This window comes from Mustela lutreola, chromosome 17, assembly GCF_030435805.1.
Source record: "Mustela lutreola isolate mMusLut2 chromosome 17, mMusLut2.pri, whole genome shotgun sequence".
Classification (NCBI taxonomy): Eukaryota; Metazoa; Chordata; class Mammalia; order Carnivora; family Mustelidae; genus Mustela; species Mustela lutreola.
Genome location: NC_081306.1, coordinates 14828732 through 14853802, shown reverse-complemented (window position 1 = coordinate 14853802; position 25071 = coordinate 14828732). Strand labels below are relative to the sequence as shown.

General features: G+C 51.0%; 1 protein-coding gene across 9 annotated transcripts in view; it reads left to right on the top strand.

Moving 5' to 3' along the window:
• The window catches only part of CLEC16A (C-type lectin domain containing 16A), a 203171-nt gene that overhangs the window by 140832 nt on the left and 37268 nt on the right, over positions 1-25071 (top strand). For 5 of the 9 annotated variants that reach the window (XM_059155104.1, XM_059155103.1, XM_059155102.1 and 2 more), the window contains 3 exons: positions 10283-10434; positions 12584-12788; positions 14490-14657. In XM_059155104.1, coding sequence (XP_059011087.1) covers positions 10283-10434; positions 12584-12788; positions 14490-14657 — 525 coding nt within the window. The remainder of the gene's footprint in view (positions 1-10282; positions 10435-12583; positions 12789-14489; positions 14658-25071) is intronic. The other 4 variants (XR_009349328.1, XR_009349329.1, XM_059155108.1 and 1 more) reach the window with 2 other exon arrangements.

Here is a 25071-nt window from a genome sequence, read left to right as displayed (position 1 = left end):
AGCAGTCACAGGGCTCTGTCCCCGCACACACATCTAGACAGAAGGGAACAAGAAATAGCAAATTCTCACTCTTTGTTCTCCCAAGAACAAAGTCTCTTGAAATCCTCAAGGGGTGGGGGGAGATGAAGACGTGATGGGTTTTCTTGACCACTTTGTGAAAAGAGGTCACATTCTTCTACTAGGCATGGCATGTGCTTTTCAAGCAAGAAAAAGGAAGTAGCCTGGAAAACCCCTCTTCTGGAAGCAGATGGCGCTGAGCCCACGCCCAGCACTATCGCTAGCCCGTGGGCACCTGAGACAGAGGGCTGGCTTCCCTAAGCCATCGGCTTCCCTGTCTGAAAACAGCACCATTACCTTCCCACTGACAGGCACCAAGACGCTGACCCATCATTCCTCAAATAACTGCCAAACGAACACATGACCTATGCCATGACCTTTATCCACCAGACCAACAAGTCAGCACCCACATAGTGTCCTTGCTGGCCCTGGAATGCACAGGGTGGTGTGAAAATTCTGCAAGATTAAGAATCCCTAGAGAGAGCACCATAAGTAACTCTCGGTCCAAACTCTTCCTGTTAACCCCCCGCTGTTCAAATGCGGGAACCCAATGGGTTTTCACAGGGAGGAAATCCTAGAGTTAGCACACAGAGTGTGATCTACAGGAGGGCAGAGTGAATGATTGCATCCCAGGCGCCGTTGTCTGCCCGGCCCCTGTGTCCTGGGCACTGCTGTGCGCTTGTTTGACTTTACTGACAATTCTAACAGGTCCGTTCCCCCTGCCCCCACCCCGCCGCCATCAACATTTCATTTTGAAAGGAGTCAGGGGTACCACCAAGTTGAAAGATTTGTACAGTGACCAGCCTTCTGCTCTGCCTAACACCAGTGTTCTCCTGCTCACATCTTCCTCCACTCATTTTATCACGAATCTACTCCATCCATCAACACTTTCTTTTCTATTTTTGATGCATTACAAAGTCAAGTAAATTGCAAGGCATCAGTTACCCTTCTCCCGAAACACATCCACTCACATAGCACAAAATGGAGCTATAAAGCCATTCTGTGGGGCGCCTGGGTGGCTCAGTGGATTAAAGCCTCTGCCTTCGGCTCAGGTCATGATCTCAGAGTCCTGGGATCAAGCCCCATATCGGGCTCTCTGCTCAAGCAGGGAGCCTGCTTCCCTTCCTATCTCTCTGCCTGCCTCTCTGCCTACTTGTGATCTCTGTCAAATAAATAAATAAAATCTTTTAAAAAAATAAATAAATAAGGCCATTCTGTTACCCTGGCCTACAGATGAGACAAGCGAAGCAAAGTCTCATGCCCAGGGTCTGCACACCTGCAAAGTGGCAGAGGAGACCATGCTAGGATTTCTAAAAATCCTGGAGCCAGCACGAGGGCCCAGTTTCCCTGGGCAACTGGATTCTAGCCCACGTCCTAATATCTGTATCCCTGATTACTCTTTCCCTTTGCAAATCCAAAGACCAGTCCCAGTACATTTTTTTTTTCCTCCTCTCCCCTTGGAGAGAGCTCACTCCTGTGCCTGGCAGTAGAAACGTGCCAAGACCTACTCTCCATCCAGGAAGCCTCGCACTTTACAACGGCCCCCAAGCTGTGCTGGGAAGGAAAGCTTTAGGGAGCTTCAAAGAAGACAGAGTAATTGATTGCTACTTGGAGCAAATAAACCCATAATCTGTCCGTGGGTTGATGGAGAAATGGTTACTTAATTTTCTTCAAAGGATTGATCTGCTTGTCAGGAGAAGCAGCCAACCTAATTGAGTGTGCTCGTTCACACCCTAAGTGGGAGCAATTGAGTCGCGTTCCTGGTCGGACTAAAGAGCGTCACGGGCCGGGCCTGGAGTGTCCCCCTGGCATGCATCAGGCTCGAGAAGGGCTGGGGTTGCTGACAAGATCACTGTCCTCGGATGGATCTGTACCATTTACCAACGCCTGGTTCCTGTCTCCCCAGGACACGACCCCCTTTTCAAAGCCCTCGGGGTGGCTCCCGAGGAAACTTGGGTGAGCAACTTCCTTTTGCCCCGAGACAGCTATCATTGTCGTTTTGGTAGTGGATGTTGATGGAGTAGTGACGTTCGGGAGATGGATCGCCCCTTCCCACCGGGCCTTGGATGGACCATCAATCGAGGCCGCTGCCTGCCTCTGCCCCCAGACCTCCCAGAGAGCCACTCAGAGCCCAGTGAGTCATCAGTTGCTTCCCAGTCATGCCTTACTGGCCAGTTACGGCCTCTCCCCTCGGTTGCATTCTGTCATTAGGGAGCCATTCAGAGCTGGCTTTCCCTGGAGCCGCCATCAAAGCTTTATTCACTGCCCCCAGAGTCCCTTCTGTGTCTCACACAGGCCCATTCCCAGAGTGCTGGGAAGCTCCAAAGGGCTGCCGTCTGTCTATGAGTCTGGAGGTTCCAGGAGGTCCTGGGCTCGGCCTGCCTTGCTCTGCCTGTTTCCTGCTCCCAGACAGAGCCTGAGCGGGAGGCACAGACACCTAGTCTGAATCTTCCCTCTGTGCCAGGAAAGGGAACCCTCAGGGGTGGAAGAGAAGCAGCTCTTCCCCAAGCTAGAGAAGGGCCTAGGTCTGCCGGGGCCACCAAGTGCCCGGTGCAGGGGAATCTGTCAGGGACAGTCCAGGAGCACATGGGAAAGTCAGCCACCGTGAGATCAGAACCCCCCGAGGCCAGCCTCTTCAGATCTCGGGCTGTTTGACTGTCCTCCTGCCAGAGCCTGCTGGCATCCTGTGTTCTCAAGAGCCAGCCTGGGTCAGGCACACCCCCTTCTCAGCGGAGACGAGGCTCAGTCCTCTCTTGGGCGCCGTCCAGACAACTGGACCCCAGGTTACACTCACATTGTTCAGGTCACATGGGCGCTCTGGCTTCCTATCTCGCCGTGTCCTTAGCAGCCGTTGTGCTCTTGGGATGGTACTGTCCTGTAAGGTGATCCCCCCTCACAGCATCTGGGGAACATATAGGGGAGAGCTCAGCACCGGGCATAGAGCAGTGCTCCGTATAGGTTGTTAGGGTGCCGGCAGCAGTCATAAAACTGGGATCCCTTATCCCAAGTCTCCTTTATCCAAAAAGCCAGCCCCGACAGTCTTCCAGGATGTGGTTGCAGAGAACCAAAGCTGCTGTGACACCAGATCCCCACTGGACAGAGCTAGCAGCTGCGGGGAGAGTCCATGATCCTGTTGTCTTAGCGAGCTGTGCGAGGGCCCGTAGGCCAGTACGGGTTTTCCCTCCCTAGCCCCAGGCACACCTGCTGTTCCCGGAGTAGAAAGCCAGCCCACACTTGGATGGACAGAGGGAGCAGAACCACGCATTCCAGGCAAAAACGGTGGCTACGCACAAAAGAATCCTGGTTTCCTATCAGCTGTGAAGTCTGACAATGAGACTGGTATCTAGGAATCCCAGGGTGGCCTGCCCTTCTCAAGGAATCCGGATTCCCTGTTCCTAAGTCCTTCCTGACCTCCAGTTAACAGCACGCGCCTGGGAAACTCGGTAGTGTTACAGAGTTGCTAATCTAAACTCCAGCTGTGGTGGTATTCCAAGAATTGACCCTAAAGCCCAGAGTATTGGATTTCAAAGCTCTGGAAATTCAGCTGGCCTAGAAATCCCACTGTAAGGATAAAGACTTCGCTTCTAAATGCATTTGGAGCCACCAACGCCAAGACTTAAATTACGGTATTGGCATCCATATTTTATTATCAAGGGATTATTTAAATACAGCAAAAGTCAATCAGCCCCATTTATCGCTCGGTAATGAGCTACAGCTTGTCAGAAAGAGCCGTGGAGGAAGGCCTCAGCCCTGAGGCTGAAATGACAGTGGTTGGGAAGTCTTCTGTCTCTACATGGGGGGACCAAAAGTCATTAGAGCCCCTCCAGCTCTTCGACAGATACTTTTTCTTTGCCTCCTGCTGCCCAGAACCCTCCTGGGGGTACAGCAGTGAAGAGACCGGCTGGGGCCCTGCCCTCCGGGGCCTTCCATCTAGGTAGGGAGCTTGCCTCAACCTGGAAGAAAGGGCGGATGGGAAGTTGGGGACTGGCGGGCATTGGGGCGCAGTCGGGGGTCAGTTGCATAGACACGGTGGAAAGAGATGGGGTGGGTTGAGGACCACAGATGAGGGATCAGGGCGGGGGCCCCTCGGAGAGGCCACTGGCCTGCGTAGCTCACCTACGTATGACCCCACAGGAGTTCTGAGAAACACCCAAAAACCATGAATCATTTTCTCCCTCTGAAGAGCCTTGCTCGGTCTAGAGCCTGCATTCAGACAGCACGACCTTGCCCCGGGCACAAGGGCCCTGAGTAGAGAGTCAGGGCTCCAGAAAGTTAGGGTGCGGCCAAGCCCCGGCCACGGCTGGTGAGGGCCACACGGCTTGTGTCCATGACGCTCACTGGGCACTGCATGGGGCATGGCCTCTCTCCGGTCCACTCGACGGCCCCACCAGGGCCCAGGTCCAGTGTCATAAGGGTGGAACCCAGGACCCAGAGAGGGGAGTGGCTTTAGGGTCCCATCATCGTTAGGGCCAGAGCTGGAATTTAAACCCAGGCCCCATGGCGCCAAGCCCAAGGTGCTTTCCCAAGTCTGCACGTCAGGTCAAGGTGGCTCCTTCATGCTTGTTCTTCTCTCCTGTTCTCTGTCAACGCCTTAACCTCTTATTGGAAAACGGCTGCCTTTCCTTTCCCTTCATCCCAGGAAGCGCTGCAGAACCTTTTCTGCATTCCAGACGGCCAGCCCTGAGCTCTTTCTCCAGATTAGTCTTCCATGACGTGGTGCATAGCCCCGTGGTGGTGCCGGAAGAATCTAGCATTACAGGGGAACCCAGGTACAGCACTAAAGTACAGTGAATCACAACAATGGCTTTTTGCAATTCTCAATCACTGAGTAACAAACCACCTCAAAATGTAGTGCCTTAGAACATCTAGAGTCATTCATTTAGCTCTCAGATCTCTAACTGGCCCATTGGGGCTCAGCGGCATATCTCTGCTCCGTGTGGTTTCAACTGGGGGCTGGCAAGTTGGGCCTGAGGTCTTGCTTTGTCCCTGCACGTGTCTCCGTGGCTCCTTGGACTTCATACGGCGTGGTGGGCAGGCTGGTCCCAAGCATTTGGTGACCTCGCCTCGGAAGCTATGAAGGATCACATTGATGGGTGCTCCGTTGGTCCAGGCAATCACAGAGGCCCACCATGTTTCCAGGACTGCAGCACCTGATGGCAAGAACTCTTCCGCTCACTCACGTCTGGCCAGTTTGGAAATATGCACACCTGTGTACCAACGGGTGCTATTGGAGAGACCCAGCTTCCTGCCATGGCCCCGTTTGTGATAATAGTCACCACCTTCCAGATCAGGCAGAGCCGGCTGGTCTGCAGCTCAGCCAGGGCCCCAAAGGACCCGAGGCCCTTTGTGCAGGAGTGTGAAAAGAGATTCACTTTTCTCTTGGTTGAATTTTAAGCGCACAGACAACACACACTTTTCCTTTGAAAAATCAGAACACTGCATTTAAACTCTCATGACCTTGACCTCCCCAATCCCACCTCATCCCCTCCAAAAAGGCGATGGCTGTGTACCCTGCCATACATTTTCTTAACTTTCTCTTTTACACCCACATGCAGGAACCCATAGAAACCTGATAGCCTGGTTCCGTGAGGCTTGATTTTACCCAAATTGCATTCTACTCTACGCGTGCTACTGCACGCGTCCTACTGCGACGTGCTTTTTCCACTCCGCCGTGTGTTCTTGGGGCTTCACCTGAGTGTTGAAATAGCCAGAGATCTAAATCATTCCTTGTTCTGGCTGGTTGTACACTCAGTGGACATGCGCTTTTCATTTTTTTAGGCTTTCTCTTGTTGTGGGAGATTTGGGTCACTGTAGACCCAAATCCTGCTGTCAACATCCTTGTTCAATGCCTCTTGGCGCTCGTGTTTGTTTTTCTTGGGAACATACGACTTGCCAGGTCATATGGTGTGAAAGTTTCAGTTTAAATAAACAATGGTAATGTGCCCTTGAAAGTGGCTCTGTTAGCCTGTTCTCCCACTAGCAGTGTTTGAGAATGCTGGCTTCTCCGTGTCCTCACCAACACCTTCCTTTTTCCCAGTCAATGGGTAGAAGGTTGAGACCTTGTTTAAGTTTTTTTCTGGTTTTCGTGTGAGGTTGAACACCTCGGTGTGTGTTCATTGTCTGTCTCCGTTCTCTTGTCTGTGAATGGCCTGTGGGAGTCCTTCTGCAGGATCTTGCTGCAAGATCTTCTGGCTCCTGGAGATATTTTCCAGTTGTTTCACTGAGTCTGTAAAGTCATTTGTTTTATGTAAGTTTCAATTTTGACGTAGATTCCCCATCTCATATTTATTTTTTTGGTACATGTTGATTCTTTCTTCTTTTTTAAAGAAACTCCTCCCTGCCCCTGAGATCGCGTGGAGATTGTCCTATATTGTCGTCTGGCGATTTGCTGTGAATTTTTAAACTAGAATCCTAGGCCCTACCCCTTTGGAACTGAAGTTGGTGGGGGAGGGCCCCGGTGGATTCAGATGGGCAGTGGGATCTGGGCGGCGCCAGTGTGCAGGCCACAGGCCACTCCTGGGAGTCAGACAGGGAGGCTCATGAGGCTGTCACACACCCTGACAATCCTCCCCATGTCCCCACGTCTCTCCCAGTACCTAAGCACTGGCCAGGCTCCTCTGTCTTAGAGCAAAATCCAGGATGCCCACATAAAGGGACCAGGCATAGGACTATTCTATGGGCAGAACTGGGTTCTGTTCAGTAGGTCTTCCTTGGGTCCTCCTCCACCCAAGACACCGTGGCCATCCAGAGATGAGCAGAAGCCCTGTCCCCAGGGCTCCTGTCCATAGCTAGCGTGAGAGCAGCCAAGGCCCTAGGTGGGGAGGGGAAGGAGTTCTCCTAGATGACATCAAGAGGCTCACAGATGAGCACCCCCCCACCCCCGCAAGCATTCCCTGGTCTCCCAGGAGGAAGCCACCTTTGTTTTTCCCTAAATGCTCCAAAGTTTCTGAAAAGCCAGAGGCTCCCTCATTGCTGAGGTCCTGCTCCCTGGGGACCCTTGCCTTTTAGTTTTCTTATGAAATCCCTAATGGGGGTTTGATGTCTCAATTGCATTTCAGAAAGTTGTTCCCCTTTGGGGTTTTGTCCTTCCTTTTTTGTTCTTAGTGATGGAGGTGGTGGGTCTTTATTCCCCCTGGTGCCTTTAAGGTCCAAGGGGTTTATGAGAGGTTGCCTACCTACAAAGCACATTGACCCCTACACGCATGGCTCGCCTGCTTTCCCTGATCACATCCTCAGGGGCCCATCTCATGTGAAGGGGGAAGAGAAGAAATCCTAGGAGTCCTGCTTGGAGAGGGGAAGGTGAAAGCGGGAGTGGGGGAGGGAAAAAGGAAAGAAAAGGCATCCTTTATGGTTTTGTTTTCTATTTAAAAAGGTAAGAGGTTGTCCTTGAGGAAAATGTGTTAAATTCTGCGTAAAGAAAATAAACCACGTGCCCCAGAGAACATGCTTGTAGGAGTGAAGAGACTGTCTTCACTTCTGATTACAGAGGGCTACCTATCTGCCAGGAGGGCACTCACTGGACATTCTGGATGACATAATTTTTAGAAATCTTTGAAGGTCCATGGTTGGGAAAGGGAGGAAGATTCCTGCCACGGAATAAGAAGACAACACCACCCAGAGAGTTAATCCCTCCTGATGCTGGTGTTTGCCAAGGTGCGGCTGGCCGTCCTAGGCGCGCAGGCCCCGGGCAGAACACACAGAAGGATGGAACCCTTAAGAGCCCAGAGGGTGCACCCAAAGACGTACCCGTGAAGCTCCAATCCCAAGCAGATTAGCCTTCAGATCTTTAAACGGAGCTGTATTTGTGGAGGTGGTGCCGAGAGAGGCGAAAGACTTACCTGTCCTCTGTAGGTCTGAAGGAAAAGTAAAAATCGGGATGGGGATGGAGAGTGGTGGAATCCTTAGGGAATACCAGAGCCCAGGTTTGTCCTCATCAGCGTTTGGGGCCAGGATTTCTACTCTCTGTATTGCCTTCCCTCCCCTCCCCCACCCATCCACCGCCAATACATCTAAGTCACATAATTGGTTACAACGCTGTCGATAGACCTCATTGGGGTGACACAGGTGTCCCACAGCTGGAATGCAGTGATGCACAGCTGTAAATGTGCCAAAGCTCCCAACTGTCCACTTAAAAATGCATGTATAAATTATGACTCATTCAAGCTTCCCAAAAAAGCCCACCTAGCATTCTTCTAATCAGAAAGTCTTCATGTTTCAGTTCTATTTTCTGCACTTGCATTTGCTTTGTAGGGATACTTGTTTTTTTAATATAGTAAAATCACAATAATACAATTTTTTTAAAGGTTCTATTTATTTATTTGACAGAGAGAAAGAGAGATCACAAGTAGGCAGAGAGGCAGGCAGAGAGAGAGGAAGGGAAGCAGGCTCCCCACCTAGCAGAGAGCCCTATGCGGGGCTCAATCCCAGGACCCTGAGATCATGACCTGAGCTGAAGGCAGAACCTTAGCCCACTGAGCCACTCAGGCACCCACAATCATATAATTTTTATCCTTCAATTAAAATTCTGAAGTCTTCTTCAACATGATTGCAATTATTTATATATAGGATTTTTTCAACTTGGGTTTTTAAGAGGTACTTGTTTTTTTTAAGATTTACTTATTTTAGAGAAGGAGAGAGAATGCGCTGGAGTGGGGAGAGGCAGGGAGAAAAATCTAAGCAGACTCCCTGGTGAGCATGGAGCCCAGCATGGGGCTCGATCCCAGGACCCCGAGATCATGACCTGAGCTGAAATCAAGAGTAGGCTGGCTGTTTAGCTGACTGAGCCACCCAGGTGCCCCTAGAAGATTTTACTTTTTTTTTTTTTTTTTAAAGATTTTGTTTATTTATTTGACAGACAGAGATCACAAGTAGGCAGAGAGGCAGGCAAGAGAGAGGAGAAAGCAGGCTCCCTGCAAAGCAGAAAGCCCAATGCAGGGCTCGATCCCAGGACCCAGGGATCATGACCTGAGCCGAAAGCAGAGGCTTTAACCCACTGAGCCACCCAGGCACCCCTAGAAGATTTTACTTTTAAGTAATCTCTATACCCAGCATGGGGCTCGAAACCCTGAGATCAAGAGTCACATGCTTCACTGACGGAGCCAGCCAGGCGCCCCTGGTTTTTAATAAGTACTTCAAAAGTACGTCTTGAGTACCTTCTCATTTAAAAATAATTTCAAGGAGTACAGTGGTATATGGTACAAACATTTCCGTTCTCCCACTGATGCCCCCACCCCATACATGCATTCCCACCGTGAGTTCTCACTTCCCTCTCCCTAGGCAGCCACTGTTCAGAGTTTGGTTAAACATAATTTTTAAGTGGGCATATAAGTTTGCATGTTGATGGGGGAAAAAATCATAACATTTCCCCCCTATTTGGGGACATTTAGGTTGTTTCCTGTTTTGGCTTTTTTTTCTTTTCTTTTCTTTTCTTTTCTTTTTTTAAACATTGGGGCAGAGGATTCCATTGGAGCAAATACAAAGCAGGCCATAGATTACATGGTCCTGTGTTCCTCTGGTGACTGTGAAAGCCATCAAGGATAGGCACTAAATTAGATATCGAATTAGGGGGTAATTTCCAAGTAAGAGAAGGGGCCCAGAATACAGTAAGGATTCTATGTTACATGCTTTACCGATCTGTTCTCCTTTAAAGCACCAAAGGTCTCAAGAGAAGGGAGATCGTTCCCATGTTACAGATGGAATACTGTGGTTCACGGGACCTTGCCCGAGATTACAGACCCTATAGTGCGAAACTCAGCTCTGAGTTGCCAGACACCAGACTGGAAGCTTGATGGTTCTGTAACCAAACGGGGGACTCTTGTTTTCCTGTCTCTGCTTAATTTAGGCAAATACCATTGCAACCGTCAACCACCATTCGTCTGCAAGGAAGCACTGAAATGTTACACGGATTCTCGGTTATTATTGTTTTTAGCTGCAGTTTGAGCGCCTTGTGTTTAGTAGACGTTGTACTAATTGCTGTATGTACTTCATTCAGTTGTCACCTTGAAAGGGGTAGGCATTTACCAGATGAGGAATGTGAAACCCAGAAAGGTTAAAAAAAAAAAAAAAAAAGTTGCTCAGTATGACTTGGGGGCGGTGTGTAACTCCAGACCCGAGCGCTGACCAGACTCTGCTGCCCACCAGACCGCAGATCCGCCCTCTAGCCTGTCTCCATCAGGCTGGGCCATCAGACAGCACCTCATTTTGTTCTCCCTCTTCCTCCCCCCAGACAACAGCGACCTGATTGCGTGCACAGTGATCACCAAGGACGGCGGCATGGTCCAGCGCTTCCTGGCTGTCGATATTTACCAGATGAGCCTGGTGGAACCCGACGTGTCTAGGCTCGGCTGGGGAGTGGTCAAGTTCGCCGGCCTCCTGCAGGTATGACGTCCGAGGTCTCCGGAAGCTCTTCTTGGTCAGCTCTAAACCAAACTAATTTCCGAGGATACAAGGAATATGTGAACAGACTGTCACTGAAAAAAAAAGTTGAAATACTACACAGATAAGGGTCAAGTATTCTTTGACCCAAACCCTCAGTTCTTTAAACTTTCTCCTGCATGGTCGCTATGGTCCTTCCCAGAGCTGGCGCTCCCCCAGATGCACATATAAATACAATTACATGTACTGTTTATAAACATGGTGCGCACATACTTGAGAGGATGTGTGTGTGTGTTTTGTAGTGTCACATGGCACTCATTCTAAACTTTCTTTTTCATTCAATCTATGTCTTAGAGCTAACCCTGTTAGTATATGCAGACTCCCTAGTATTCTTTAAACTGCTGCATGACCACACAAAGCATAATGACGTCAGCCAGCTTTTTTACCTCTACAAACAGTCCGCCATGAACGGAACCATCCTTCCTTCTCGAGCAAGGGTTTCCCTTGGCAGCTCTCAAGAATTTGGGGTGTGCCTATTTTCACTGTTCATAGATGCTGCCAAATCCCTCTCAAGTGATTGTCGTCACCGGCAAGGCACGAGAGTCCTCTGGCCCTGACTCCCTCTGTAGCAGAGATGAGCTCTAAAAATGCCAAAACACCAAGTTGGGACTCGGGTTTTCTTAATGTGTGTCTGTCTGCTGGGTGACGAATGCTAGCTCGTTGACTGAAGGGAGCGAAGAACCAGGAGGGGACAGCCTTCCAGCTCCTGACCCCTGTTAGAACCCCCACTCCCTGAGCATCCAGCCGGCTCTCCCTGGCCTGAGGTGTGCCTGGCTGCGAGGCAGCCCATTTCCTTGCTGGGCGACTAGTCTCTGGTCGCTGGCAGGGTCTTGCTCAGGCCTGCCGTAACGTCTAGCCCTGCATGGTATGACGCACAGGCAACATCCCACTCTCTTAGGGAGCCACCCATGTATTTGAAGATGCTGTCGGAACCTCCTCTTTTTCCAGATCTTTCCATGTAAAAAATGTCTTTTACAGAGGATGATGTGAAAAACTATATGAAGAATGTTTCATTTTAAAAACAGACTCCCGTGTAAGAGGCTGTCTGTTAGATGACTTAGTGCTTCTTATTTATCTAGACTTAGGATCAATTTCCTTTGGAATTTAGTGTCAGGAAAGTGTTTTTCTCCCTCGAAGGATTAATACATGTCCTCCATCAGACAATGAAAGGCACATAAACCTTTCCTTTTGGTCACCTTCCAGTAGTTACTATTTATTTGTCAGGCACACATTACTGTGTGCTAGGTTCTCCGCTTTCAGTGTGTAACATCTCATCTAATCCCCACTGCAACATTCCAAGGCAGATTTTCTTTCCAAAGAGCCCATGTCAGACTTCATGCTTACAAACAGTAACCATCTCACTTAGGAGCCTTTCCCCCAGCTCCTGTAGCACCTCTGACTTCTGCATCTGCCTCCTGTCTCCTGCCTTCATCTTGTGTCGCCTCAAGCTCTGGTGGGAAGCACTCTTTGCACAGAATCCACTCTGGGGTTTGCCAGGGGATCCGTCTGTAGCACAGTTGCTGTGCTTGAGTTTTCTTCCGCGTCTTTCTTTGCATGCCTGCGGAAATGGCCCTCCCAGTCCCTTTCTTGGTGCTAGCGTTTTCCTTTAGGGACCAGAAATTCTGCATACACACACAAATGGATGCCAGAGATGCCCCCTTCTTAAGAGAAGCCAGGAAGAAGCTGGTCAGTGGATGGGTGAATAGATCTAAGATCAGGTCAGATGGCCATAGGCATTTTTGGCTTGTTATCTGTTGTTTCTCAGAAGTCAGAACTGCTGAAGTCCAACCGTTTGAGTCCCCATGGCCCTTTGATGAAGCTGGGGCACCATTTATTCACTAGCTTACTCAAGTTCTCGTGGGTAGGGCCCCAGCCCCCACACCCAGCATGGGCTCCCTTGGTGTGTCCTCTCCACGTGTCCTGGTCTGGTGTGTGCCCGTCCTCGACTCCAGCTTGGGAGGCTGCTCCTTGAGGGCAAAAGCCTAGTTGAATTTGGGGAACCCCCTTCTTGACGAGATGCTGACCCACAGCTTCCGAGCTGCTGCCCTCCTGCCGAACCTCACGAATGGCCTTTCTCTGGCCCCTTCCGTAGGACATGCAGGTGACGGGTGTGGAGGATGACAGCCGTGCCTTGAATATCACCATCCACAAGCCTGCGTCCAGCCCTCACTCCAAGCCCTTCCCGATCCTCCAGGCCACCTTCGTGTTCTCGGACCACATCCGCTGCATCATCGCTAAGCAGCGCCTAGCCAAGGGTCGCATCCAGGCAAGGCGCATGAAGATGCAGAGGATAGCCGGTGAGTGCTGGCCAGCCCTGGTAGCCGTCCTTGGAGCTCTCGGCTCTCACGCTTCAGACCCCCAGAAGAGGTCATCTGGGGTCTAGGAGCTCACTGTGTTCTGGTGAAAGGACAGAAAATCTGCTCAGAATTCCCCATCCCCCAGGTGTCTGATTCCTAGAGAGCTTCTGGGGCTTCATGGAAGAGAATCCTCCCTAACCAAGCAGGAGGCCACGAGCGCCCAGATGTCCATGTGGGTGTCCCGCACACAGGAGTCTTCTAGCTTATACTTAAAAACGCTTGGACATTCCCCTTCCACCTTTGATCCTTAACCCTTAAGATCAGTAGGGGCTGTTCTGCCCACTGCTCAAAAGAGTAAACTGAGGCTCGGTGACTCCCCACAAAGTCACACAAACAGCTAGTTGACAGAACCCAAATGCAGAACTTCTGACTCTAGAGCTCGTCTCTTCCCCCCTCCCTCCTGCTGTCGTGAGAGGCAGCCCTGCTTGGCGAGGCGGGCCACAATGACCCAGCACTAAACTCGGAAGTCGTTGTACGCGTCATAGGCACTGTGGTGAGTTTGCAAGGAGGCCTAACGCTGCCCCTTGCAGGAAGGCTCGTGCTTTCTTAGAAATCAGGGCCCTAAAACGAGGGCGTTCCATTCATCAGGGCTGACAGCTTGGCATTCCCGGGGGTAAGGCAGTCTATCAGCTTCTCAGATTATAAATAGTCGCCCTCCAGACACCAGCGCCTCTCAGTCCAAGCACCGATGGTCATTCTGGTGTGCTCGTTGGGAGGACTTCCAGCCCACTTGGGGAGGAAGGGCGCCTTCTAAAGGGATTGCCGAAAAATAAACATTTGGCGGGTTGGGTCTCTGGATGTCACGGATTGGGTTATTGACTGCGCGTGCCCTGTTGGTTCGCCCAGGCCTGCGTCCCAGGCGGTGCCTGTTTCATTTCTCACTTAACAGAAACTTGGCCTATGAAATCATTACAGAAGCAGTTTGTAATGTGCAAAGTGACTTAAATCATTCAGTCCTTTCTCTGAGGATTTATTTTCGGAAGGTTTTTTGTTGATGTTGTCGTTGTTGTCATTGTTGTTAATGTAAAGCAATTTCTCACTGCTGGCACGAAGGCTAAATATTTCATTTGAAAATTGAGAATTATGCCGCAAAGTGGCTGTTCGAAGTAACGCCTTGGGTATTCCTTAAATTGATTTTAAAAAGCCCCTCCAAATTGCTCTATCATGAGATTTGTTTCCGGAAGGGAGGACAGCAACTGTGACAGATACACACAGGCTCATAAATACACGTGCACACACGCGGATAGGTTCGCCCTCAACACACTTCCCCACGCGCACATACACATGGGAACTTTCGGGGCAGAATTGGCCCCATTTATTCTGGGGTCTGAAATGACCCCCGCGGTGAAGCCCGACAAGGGTCTTTCACGTGCGGAAGCCAAAGGTCCAAAGTGGAGACTGGCCAGCATCCGTGTCGGAAACCCTTGCTAGGCGCCGGCTGCATTTTGAGCTCAGGCGTGACCTCTGGGGTCACACCGCTCTCCCCAGCTCAAGGCTGCCAGCTCCCCACTTGGCACCATCCAAGTGATGCACCCAGCAGAGCCGCCGCCACTCCAGCTACGGCCCACCCCATCCAGAGCCCCGTCACCTTCACCCCCAGCCCGCGCGATGAGCATGAACCACGGTGTTGTTTGAACATAGCCCTCCTGGACCTCCCGATCCAGCCGACGACCGAAGTCCTGGGGTTTAGACTTGGCTCCTCCTCTTCCACCCAGCACCTGCCTTTCCGTTTCTACGACCAGTGCCGCCGGGGCAGCAGCGACCCCACGGTGCAGCGCTCTGTGTTCGCGTCGGTGGACAAGGTGCCAGGTAAGCCTCCCCCAGCCCGCGCCGCCTCTCATCCCCTCCTGGGGGTCCCGGCTTGCTGTCCCAGGAGCCTGCGCGAGCAAGCTTCCCTTTCCCCTCGCGGAGTCCGGTCGGCTGGAAGCACCCATTTCTTAGAATTCGTCGAAGCATAGCACAAGATGAAACATGAGCCCTAGAAATAAACCTTGGCTTTCTCTTTGGTATTCTGCCACCTGGGTTTGGTTTTCCAGAGATTTTCTGGGGATGTGGAAGAACTTCTCAGAATTAAGACTAAGAAGTTTCTTGGAAATTTCTTGGAAATACTTAGATTGCTAGTAATGAGGTTGTAGGGGAGTAGTTTCCTTCTCGGTGTGGGATGACTAGAGAGATGACATGCATGCTTCCTCTTAGAGCCCCTGGAGAAGGGAGAGCTCCCCACAGGCCGTGACACGGTCTCCCATCTCGGAGCTCCTCTTCCCACTCTCTCTCAAGCTCATCTTGAAACCACCTCCCTCCCAAAAAGAGAAACATGAAGAGAAAGTTCAAAGGCAGCTTGCTTCTCCAGAAGGGCCGGGGGGCTCTCCCCTTCCTGTCCTGGTGCGTCCGCCTTAAATAAATCCACGTGCACGCCGATCCCTCGAAAGAGAACCTTGCCCTTGATTACAAAACTTCCGAAAGTTGGCCAGTCTGTCCCCTGCAAGCGTTTAGGGTTTCGAACTTCAATTGATAAGTTGCAAAATGTGTCTGAAAGCAGTTATCAATTTAAGAACAGCTGTTGATTTTAAGTGCCGCCGTAAGGACCTGCCCCAAATCAGGGTCCTTCTTTTCCCCTCACTCCGTGGTTGATCCTTTCTTTGTTCTTTGATTTCATTAATGTATTTTAGAAATATATATATATATATACTGTAAGTATATACGATATTTTTAAAAAACCCAAACAGGACATGATAAAATGAGACATGAGTCACTTTTGCCCCAGAAGGAATCACTGTAAACAGTTTCTTGCTTATCATTTTAGAAGTGTTCATTTTATGCCCTTTATGCATTTTCTTATCTTTTTTTACACATGGGGTCTTACCAAATGTGTAATTCTGCACCTTGCCTTTTTTTTTTCCACTTAATTTGTTGTTACATGTCATCTAAATTATAGATTAACTTCACGTTCATTAATAATTAACTCTTGTATGGTATTTGATTGTATGGCTGGACCAGAAAACCTTTTATATTGTGTTGCGTTGATGGACGTTTGGGTCATTTCCAGTGTTTTGCTCTTCTAGTATTGTAGAGAACATCCTTGGGATGCCTTGGTGTAACCATTGCAAATCTTGAGTATCAGGGGGATAAATTCTCAGCAGTGGCTTGGCTCAGTCCAAAGGGAGGCTTTCCTTCCTGACATATGTAGTCCCAACATGCACTCTGGAAAAGTGTACCAGTTCATGCCGTCACCCACTGCCTGTGACTCTTCTCATCCTTAAAACCAGTCTTAATCTGTAAGACCCACTGTGTCCCCACCTCTGTTTTCAGCTATGAAATGTGAGATGATTTCTGCCTCCTTCAGGGCCTGGACAGTTTTTTGTTTTTGTTTTTTTTTTTAAGATTGATTGATTGATTGATTGATTTGAAAGGTGGGTAGGGGCAGAGGGAGAGGGAGAAGAGAATCTCAAGCAGACTCTGCGCTGAGTGCGGAGCCCGACACGGGGCTCGATCTCACAAGATTGTGACCTGAGACGAAACCAGGAGTCGGACGCTTAACTGACGGAGCCCCTGGAGGATTCTTTTTAAAAAGTATCGAGTCTTCTTTACATTCTGTAGAGATGGCTGTTAAGTAAATATAAATAAACGATGGCCATGAGTCTGGGTTAAACATAGATTGGCTTGGTAAGAAATCATTCCTTTTTTTTCATTCAGTCTTTTTTTTCTACACACAGTTATAATTTATTATAACATTTCTATAAGCACTGCCTTGTGATTTTTGTCATTGAGCTATAACTGACATAACATTTATTAAGAAATTATTTTCTTGGGGCGCCTGGGTGGCTCAGTGAGTTAAGCCGCTGCCTTCGGCTCAGGTCATGATCTCAGGGTCCTGGGATCGAGTCCCACATCGGGCTCTCTGCTCTGCGGGGAGCCTGCTTCCTCCTCTCTCTCTGCCTGCCTCTCTGCCTACTTGTGATCTCTGTCTGTCAAATAAATAAAATCTTTAAAAAAAAAAGAAATTATTTCCTTAGGGTCATTGGGATTTCATCTCGGGAGTGAACGGGTTAAGGAGGAAAACCACGCCCCTTGTTAGCTTTCCATCCTTTTTGGAACAAGGCAAGTGTAAATAAATAAATAGAGCCAAATGTCACATTCTTCGGCATCTGCATAATCGTGTCTCTGTTTGCAGAAGGCTTTACAATGCCTGATTGCTAACTTCTCCCACCCTGCCTGGGCTCCAGGGGAGAAGTGAGCTCATCCAGTGCTGGGGGTATGGTCCTGTCTGCCATGGCCTGGGCCTGCCTGGCAGGGGGTCCTGCATGGCTGGAATGCCTCCATCCTGTTCTTGGGCCCAGGGTTGGGTATTTGAGGTTGAGCCATTTGAGACCGTGGCAAGGCAAAGGTAGTCGCCGAAGCTGGCTGTCTGCCCCTTCCCTGTCCCTCGCCCCTGGCAGCCCCTGGAAGTACTGCTCACGTGCGGGGCGGGGAGTGGGACTTTCACCCTCATGTGCCCCCAAGGGCGAGTGCTCTGGACCCTTGGGGAGAGAGGCCTTGCTGCCTTCCCGCACTGGCCTGTGTCAGAGATGGGACCTAAAGAGCAAGTGAAACCCAGGAGCCTCGGCATGACTCAGACGGAGGGAGGGGAGCTCTCCCCGCCCCGCCCTTCCTCACCACCTACTGTCTCAGTAGCCTGCCCCACAGCCGCCCTCACCCTCGATCATGCAGGACTATCTACGGGTGTTTAGACATCCAGCCTCACCTCTTCCCTTTTGGCCAGAGAGATCTTTCCAGAACATAGATCACACCGTGCCCCTTCCTGCAACCTCTAGCAGCTTCCCGTTGCACTTGGAATACAATCCGAAGCTCTCACTCTGGTCTTGTGTGGTTGTTAGGAGATTGGCCCCAGCTGGCCTCTCAGGTGCAGCGCCCCCCGCCCCCCCAACTTCCTTCTGTCCCATACCCCAGCTGTACCAGCCCCTGCTGCTCCTCTGAGTCATGGCTCCTCAAAGTTTTGGCCTCGGGATCCCCTTTAGATCCTTGAAAAAAGTACCAAGGGGGGCACCTGGGTGGCTCAGTGGGTTAAAGCCTCTGCCTTTGGCTCAGGTCATGATCCCAGGGTCCTGGGATCGAGCCCCGCATGGGGCTTTCTGCTCAGCAGGGAGCCTGCTTCCTCCTCTCTCTCTGCCTGCCTCTCTGCCTACTTGTGATCTCTGTCTGTCAAATAAGTAAAATCTTCAAAAAAAGAAAAAAAAAGTACCAAGGATCCCAAAGAGGTATAGCTTATATTGTTTATATTTATTAGTATTTCAGGTAGTACAAATTAAAACAGAAATAAACTTTATTCACATATTTTTTTAAATAAAAACAAACTCCTCACACATCACATGTAAATATAAATAACAGTTTTTAATGAACAATAACTTTTCCAAACAAAAAACAAAAAACCATAAAGCACAAAACCTCATGTTTTATATTTTTGCAAATCTCTGTAATATCTGGCTTAATAGAAGGCAGCTGGACTCCTGCATCTGCTTCTGCTTTCAGTCTGTTGTCATAGCATATGTTTTGTGCCCTCTGGAAAGCTCCCCCCATATACTCCTGGGAGAGTGAATGTAAAAGGAAAACGCTGTCTTACTATTTTTATGTGAGTAGTTCTGACCCTGGAAGGCCCCCAGGGTTCCCTAGACTATGCTTTGAGAACCACTTCTCCAAGTCACTGGCCTCTCTCCTGCTTTAGGGCCTCCTCATTGGATGTTCTTCCCCAGATCTGTGTGTGGCTGCCTCCTCCTACTGCACAGGCCTCAGTCTGCATGCCACCTCCTCCGAGATGCCTTTCCTGATTTACCCCTCCTTCCTCCATCTCATTAGCCTGATTTATTTTCTCTGCAGTTCTTTACCTGGGTGACCTATTTGGGTACCCAGCTGCCGTCTTCCGAATGGAGAAGACCGCTCCCGAGGAGAGCTGGTCTGTCCTGTTTATTGCTGTACCTCAGCACCTAGCCTTATGCCTTCATTCAGTATTTACTAGATGAAGGATGAGCCCACACTTGTGCTTTGCACAGCTTGGCGCAGTTCCCACTAATGCCTTCTTCCTGCGTGAACACCAGAAAGACGAATTCTCTCTGGGGCCTTAGACCTTGGATTTTTTAGTCTGTGGTGCTTGGACTAGGGAAGGGACACCAGGGAATGGAGCCCCCAGAAGAGCTTAAGCAGAATTTCCTCACCCTCAACTTGGAAGTTTTCAAAAAACCAAAATGTGGGGCCGGAGAGGGAGGGGGGAGGTCATCGGAAGCACAGATTAGGTTGGCCTCTGATGCTACGGCATCCACCGCTGCTATCTAGGCCCATGAGTGCACCCTTGCCACCCCAGCCGCACTCTGGGAATGGTCTTGCTCTGTGTCCCTCACCCTAGGCCACACAGATGCGAAACCCAGGGCCATGTGGGACCGCCACTCCAGCCTGGGGGATAATTCATGGTGGAGAAGACAGTTCCGGCCGCCTGCCCCGGGGTGGTGGCTGGAGGACCTAGCTCCATTATGACGTATCTTCCGATGTCATCTGCAGCCCAGGTGGTCATCACAGAGCAGTTTGCCCCCCCCCCAACTTTACAAGCTGTAAATGATGATATTTGATGAAAATGTACCTTCCATTTCCTTGGAAGAGATACTAAAGTAGAATATAAATCAGGCCTCTTAGCCACTGTGGTATATTTTTCTTTTTTCACTGGGCGTGGAGAGAAATCATAAATTCTCTGTATTGGCCCATTTTAGATTCATGGCTCTTGCCCCTGCAGAGTGTCCTACTCCCAAGGGTAGAGGCTCAGGTGTAGGCCTGGCTGGGGCGTCTGGGGCATCAGCAGATAGTGTGTCCAGGTGCACAGGCATGACCAGCTCTAGACTCGGCCTTTGAGATGCAGCCTTCCGTGGTTCGTGCCCTCAAGGACTTGTCCCACCAACCCACAGTGACAGCTGACTGCCGGAATCTGCCAAGGGAGGCGGAATGTCTGAAACTAGACCACTGAGGCCTCTTTCCACAAACACCAAATGGACCAGAAGCTGTTCCCAGAATTGCCCCAGGGTGGGGGTGGTGGCGGCATAGGCAGCAGTCTCCAGACAGAGGGTCAGGCTCTGGCCTCCCAGGGCAGCCTTGACCCCCCACTCTGGACTCCTTCTGGCCCAGAGGCCACTCAGGTGTTCACCTGGCAGGTCGTGGTGACGTGGAGTGGGCATCCCTCCTGCTCAGTCCCTCTCCTGCTTCCCAGCTCTAATCCAGACTTCTGCCTGGAGCCCTCTGCTTGGCTGGTTCCTTCTCAGCATTCAGGACTCTGCTCAGAGACCTGCTCAGGGGAACTTCCACTGGGGGCCCCAACCCACCCCAGGACTGCTCTGTGCCAGGACTGCTCTGTGCGGCAGATGGTTTTTATTTATTTGAGGTGAAATTCACATAACAGAAAACATATTGAAAGGATACAATTCAGTGGCATTTAGTCCATTCAAAGTCTTGGGCCGTGACCACCTCGGCTGGTTCCAGAATAGCTTCATTGCCCCCCACGTAAAAGCCCATTGAGCGCGCACTCACCATTCGCCCTTCCCCAGCCCCTGGCAACCGCTGCTCCGCTTTCTGTCTCTGTGGACTTAACCCGTTCTGGATGTTTCCTATACATCCTGTGTTGCATGGCCTTTTGTGTCTGGCATCGTTCATGTAGTGTTGTGTTTGCGAGGTTGCTTCACGTTGTAGCGTGTGTCCGAGCTAGCCACTGTGTGGCCGGACCACATCTCATTCATCCGTTCTGTCACCCACTGATGGCCATGCGGCTGGTTCTGACCTCCAGGTGACCGCAGAGCTGTGAGCGTACATCTGGAAATTTTTATTTGAACACCTGTTCCCAGTTCTTTGGAATATCTGCATCAGAGTTGGGATGGTTTTTCCCACAGTCACCAGAGCCCTTGCCATTAGCCGAAGTTTGACCCATTTGTCGTCTGTGTCGCTCGCCCTACGCTCGCCGGCAAGGCCCTGGGGTTCCTGTTTGTCTTGCCCTCAGCTGCTGACACTTAGCGCGCAGGTGCTCAGTGACTCTCGAATGCAGCTGAGGGACACGGATTGCTGGATGGAGGCTGGGCTGGGTGAACCGCTCAGTGCCACATTTCCCCAGCGGTCAGTAATCTCCGGCAGCAGGGGCGTTGCTGTCCTGCTCCGCCCCGGCTTGGGCTCCTGCACCTGTTGGCTCAGGTGCCAGCTGGACAGTCCGACTTCATCCGGCAAGGGCCAAGCTCTGCTTTACTCTCTTCTCGCCGCAGCTTCATGTCCTCCTGGATCGAGGGCACCAGCTGCCTCTGAGCAAACATGCAAATCCCCAAGCACAGGGGGAGGGCTCTGCTTTCCACGAGCCTTATCTTTATCAAAGGCAAACAAACCAGTCCTATCAGTCACTGACCCAGAACACTTAATAGTTCTGTGGAAAGGCAACACGGTTCCAGAGCCAACCCTTGGCAGCTGAGTAACTCAGGAAGAATGCGAAGATGACAGTGTGCTCAGAGCCAGCTGAGCTGACCACGAAGCCTCGGACTGACAGCCAAAAAAAAAAAAAAAAAAATCAATGTTTAATTCATAGAGCTCAGTCCTGACTTCTCTCATGGGATAGCGTACTAGGTGCTAATGTCATCTCATGAAAGTGTTTCCCAGAAACTAATTTTTTAGGCCCATTCTTTTTCTTGTTTCTGATGATAACACTGGAGCCGGTCCTCTCTTTCCAGCTCCCCAAGGCAAGGAGAGTGCCCTTTCTGGAGACACACGGGATGGAGAACCTTCCTGCCACCTTCTTCCAGTGCCCCATGTCCCCTTCCTCCCCGCTTCCAGCCTCTAGCTCCCAGCCAAAGACCCTAGCCCCTGGATCAGTGAGTTACAGAAACTTGATTCTGACCCTGAGGTCTCCTTCTTTTTTTTTTTTTTAAGCAAGATGTATTGAGCTGTTAAGCACTTTCTGCAATTTTCTCATTTGCTCCAACAACCCTCAGAAGGGAGGTTTTGCCATTTTCCGTTTGTGCCTGTGAAGAAACAAGTGCCCCCAAGGTCACATCAGGTGCCTCCCCACCCCCCGCCAGTGAGGCAGTGAACTCGGACTGGCCTGAGTCAGACCCTGACTGGCCACTGCTGCCCCCACCCCCACCACCTCTTAGTTCCTGACTCCGTTTGGACACATCTAAAATGAATTCTCTCTCTGATTTTAGAAATAAAGGCCTCCCCACAGCCACCTGAGGCCTCCTTGGTATCAGGCAAAACCACATTGTTGGCTCCCAAAGGGGTTGTGTTTCAGACAGACAGCATCATCTGCTTTCTGGGAGCACAAAGTAGATCTGAATGGAAGAATGAACTGCGCCAGGCCCTTGGTGTGCACCGATTCTCTGTTGTGGGCAGTGCTGGGAGCTGGGAGTGCTTGTCCTAATCCACATACAGGAAGCCAAGGCGTGGACCCAGGCTGCAAGGCTCCCACGGGGCAGGCCCCGAGCCGTGCCTCCAAGCCCCTGTTCGTCTCAAGGCCGGCGCTGGTGGAGACCGAGCCCTAAAAGCTCTACCACCCACCCCCGATTGTCAGGGGTTGGCGGGACAGACCCCCGTTAGACAGGCGGCTGTGGCGGCGCTAGCACAGGCACAGCAGTCCCCGTCCCTGTCTTCTGTGCTCCACACCCACGCGCTCGAAGCCCCACCTTTGCAGGGATAAACCTGCAAAGCAGCCATATGCAAGGACACTCTTCTTCCCCTGCAGCCACCACTTCCAGACTTCCAGACAGGGTAGAGCTCGGGGTCACGTGAAGGCCCATCCTCGTACAGATTCATGAAGACCAGAAAAGCAGAAATGAGACTTTAAATCTTGCCAGTGCAAAAGCAGCAGGATGTGAGCTCTCTTCAAAGCTTTCTGGCAGTCACGTCGAAGACAGCAGCCTCCAGGCCGATGGGTCGGTAATGTAGGAATCAGGTTCCATATAAAAACAATCCCTGAGCTGAGTCCTAAGTGTCCCGCTTTCCACGCCTCTTCTGGGGGCCCCCAGGGCAGCCACGAAGAAGGGTGTGAGCACACAGCCCACAAGGAACCACGTTCCTGAATCAGGGCCCAGAAGGTTCCCTCACCTGGAATGTGCCCCCAGATTTGGGCTCCTTCCCAATCGACACTCTGTGCCTGAGGAGCACTCTTGCGAAACGGAGCACACAGCAGGCACAGGCAGCCTTCAGGTCCCAGAGGAGCCTTTCTGGGGGGTGGAGACCGAGAGGAGGAGAAAGTTCCAAAGAATTGAGTGCTGTGTCACCTTTCGGGGTCATTCCCCACCTCAAACTGTCAAAGTGACTGTGTGCCCGGGAGCCTTATGGTGAGAACAGCACGTCGGGGAGCAGGGAACATGGCCCAGGTCGCTCATGGAGCCGAGAGCAGAGAGCCTATGCTAGAGCTCGGGAGAAGAGACCAGACCCCAACTTCACTCTGCCCTTTGACCTTGGCTGCACTTGGAAAAGTTCTGTCGGCTCAGCGGGCCCCCGGGGGCAGCCTAGCTGGCAGCGCAAGACGGGCAGGCACGTGTCAGGGCAAGTGGCACGGCGGCACGCCCGTGCCCGCCCTAGAGAATGCAGCTTCCGTTGGCTCTCGGGACCGTCAGCCTTACGAGGACGGGTCGAGCCCCTGTATTATAGGGCAGTCAGGAACAATGGAAGAGCACCAAGAAAAGACGGAAGGCACTAGATCTCTCCCCAGGTGACGTGTCCGTGAAGCAAATCCAGTGTCGTCTGCCGTCGTTCTCACCTCTTTTCTCAGCAGCAGCATTTGCACAGAGGAGAGTTCGCAGAAGCAGGTGGCTGAGCCCAGCCCTGGAACAGACAGTTCGGGTTCAAGTCCTGGCTCGACCTTAGACTCGTGACATGGCCTTGGGCCGGTTGGGTCGCCCCCTATGCCTGTTTATTCATAGAACAAATGTGAATGTGCTTAATACCACGGAACTGTACACTAAAAAACAGTCAAGATGGTAAATCTTAACATGTATTTTTGCCACAATTCAAAAGAAAAAAAAAAATGCGGGGTTGAAAGTGTCACCCACCTCATTAGGCTGTCGTGAGCGTGATAGGAATTAATTCACATAAGTGCCTAGCAGGACGCCTCACATGTGTGCAGTGTGCAGCGAAGGTTAGGCTCTCAGTATTTTTCATTGTCATTGTTATTAGTCAGGCCTGACCCCCGGGACCCTAAATAATAGGTTCCCTTTCTCCATGTTAAATCGGTTTGCGCAAAGTTAATCACCCACGGCTCCTTCTGCTGTAAATAACAGAGACACGGCCATTGCGTAGATTTGCTCATTCAGAAAGACTTTTCATCAGGTGCTGATAAAACACTAAGGCAGAACTGACCTCCTGCCAGAGGGCCATGAGGACTGTGGCTCTGGTCTGTGCCTGAGGCCCCTTAGCTCGTAGAGGCAGATCCAGGGCCCGAGAAGAGCAGAGATCTCTGACCGAAGCCCAGAACAGGCCCGCTCCCCACGATACTACCGTGGCTAATTCCACATTTGCCTGAGCGGGGCAGTTCCCGCACGACCACGCAAACAGCCCTGGGAGGCAGACCAGGAAACCTGAGCTCGGGGAGGGAGAGCGCCTGGCCCGCTCCATGAACCCGCGTGTTCAGCGTCGAAGATGACTGGGCGGTGGACCCCTGGGAATCAGGTGTGCTTTGGGCACCCCGTGAACTCTTGTATTCCATCCCAGAGCATGAGCCACGTGCATGGAAACCAGCAAAGAAGATGACCGTATTCTGTGGACACAAGTGCGTCCAGAGGAGAAGCCCATAAAATTATTTGAAGAAACTTTATGAGCCTTTTCCTATAGATGTTTATTTTCTGCTGCTGAGTCATCTGTCCTACCAACCGCAGGCTCTCGTTACAGATAAGTGATAGCAAACGGCAAGGATTGAAGTCTGGTTTGAGGGGGTAACACCTAGAAGCGGAGAAGACCCTAGTCCTTAATGGTATCTGTGAATTGGAAAAAGACCACCTTGATTTTATTTATACTTTAAAATATCTCTGAATTAGCATAAGGAACCCCAGGGTCCCCCCGGAACTGGGTTTGAGAACCGCTGTACCACTTCCAAAGAACCAGTCATAATGCTGGCCTTGGGATCCCAGAGGGTGCAATGCCAACCAGGTGGCACTGCTGAGTGTGCAGACGGCTAGGGGAAGGGGTTGGGAATTCATGAGGCCTCTCCACAGTGTGG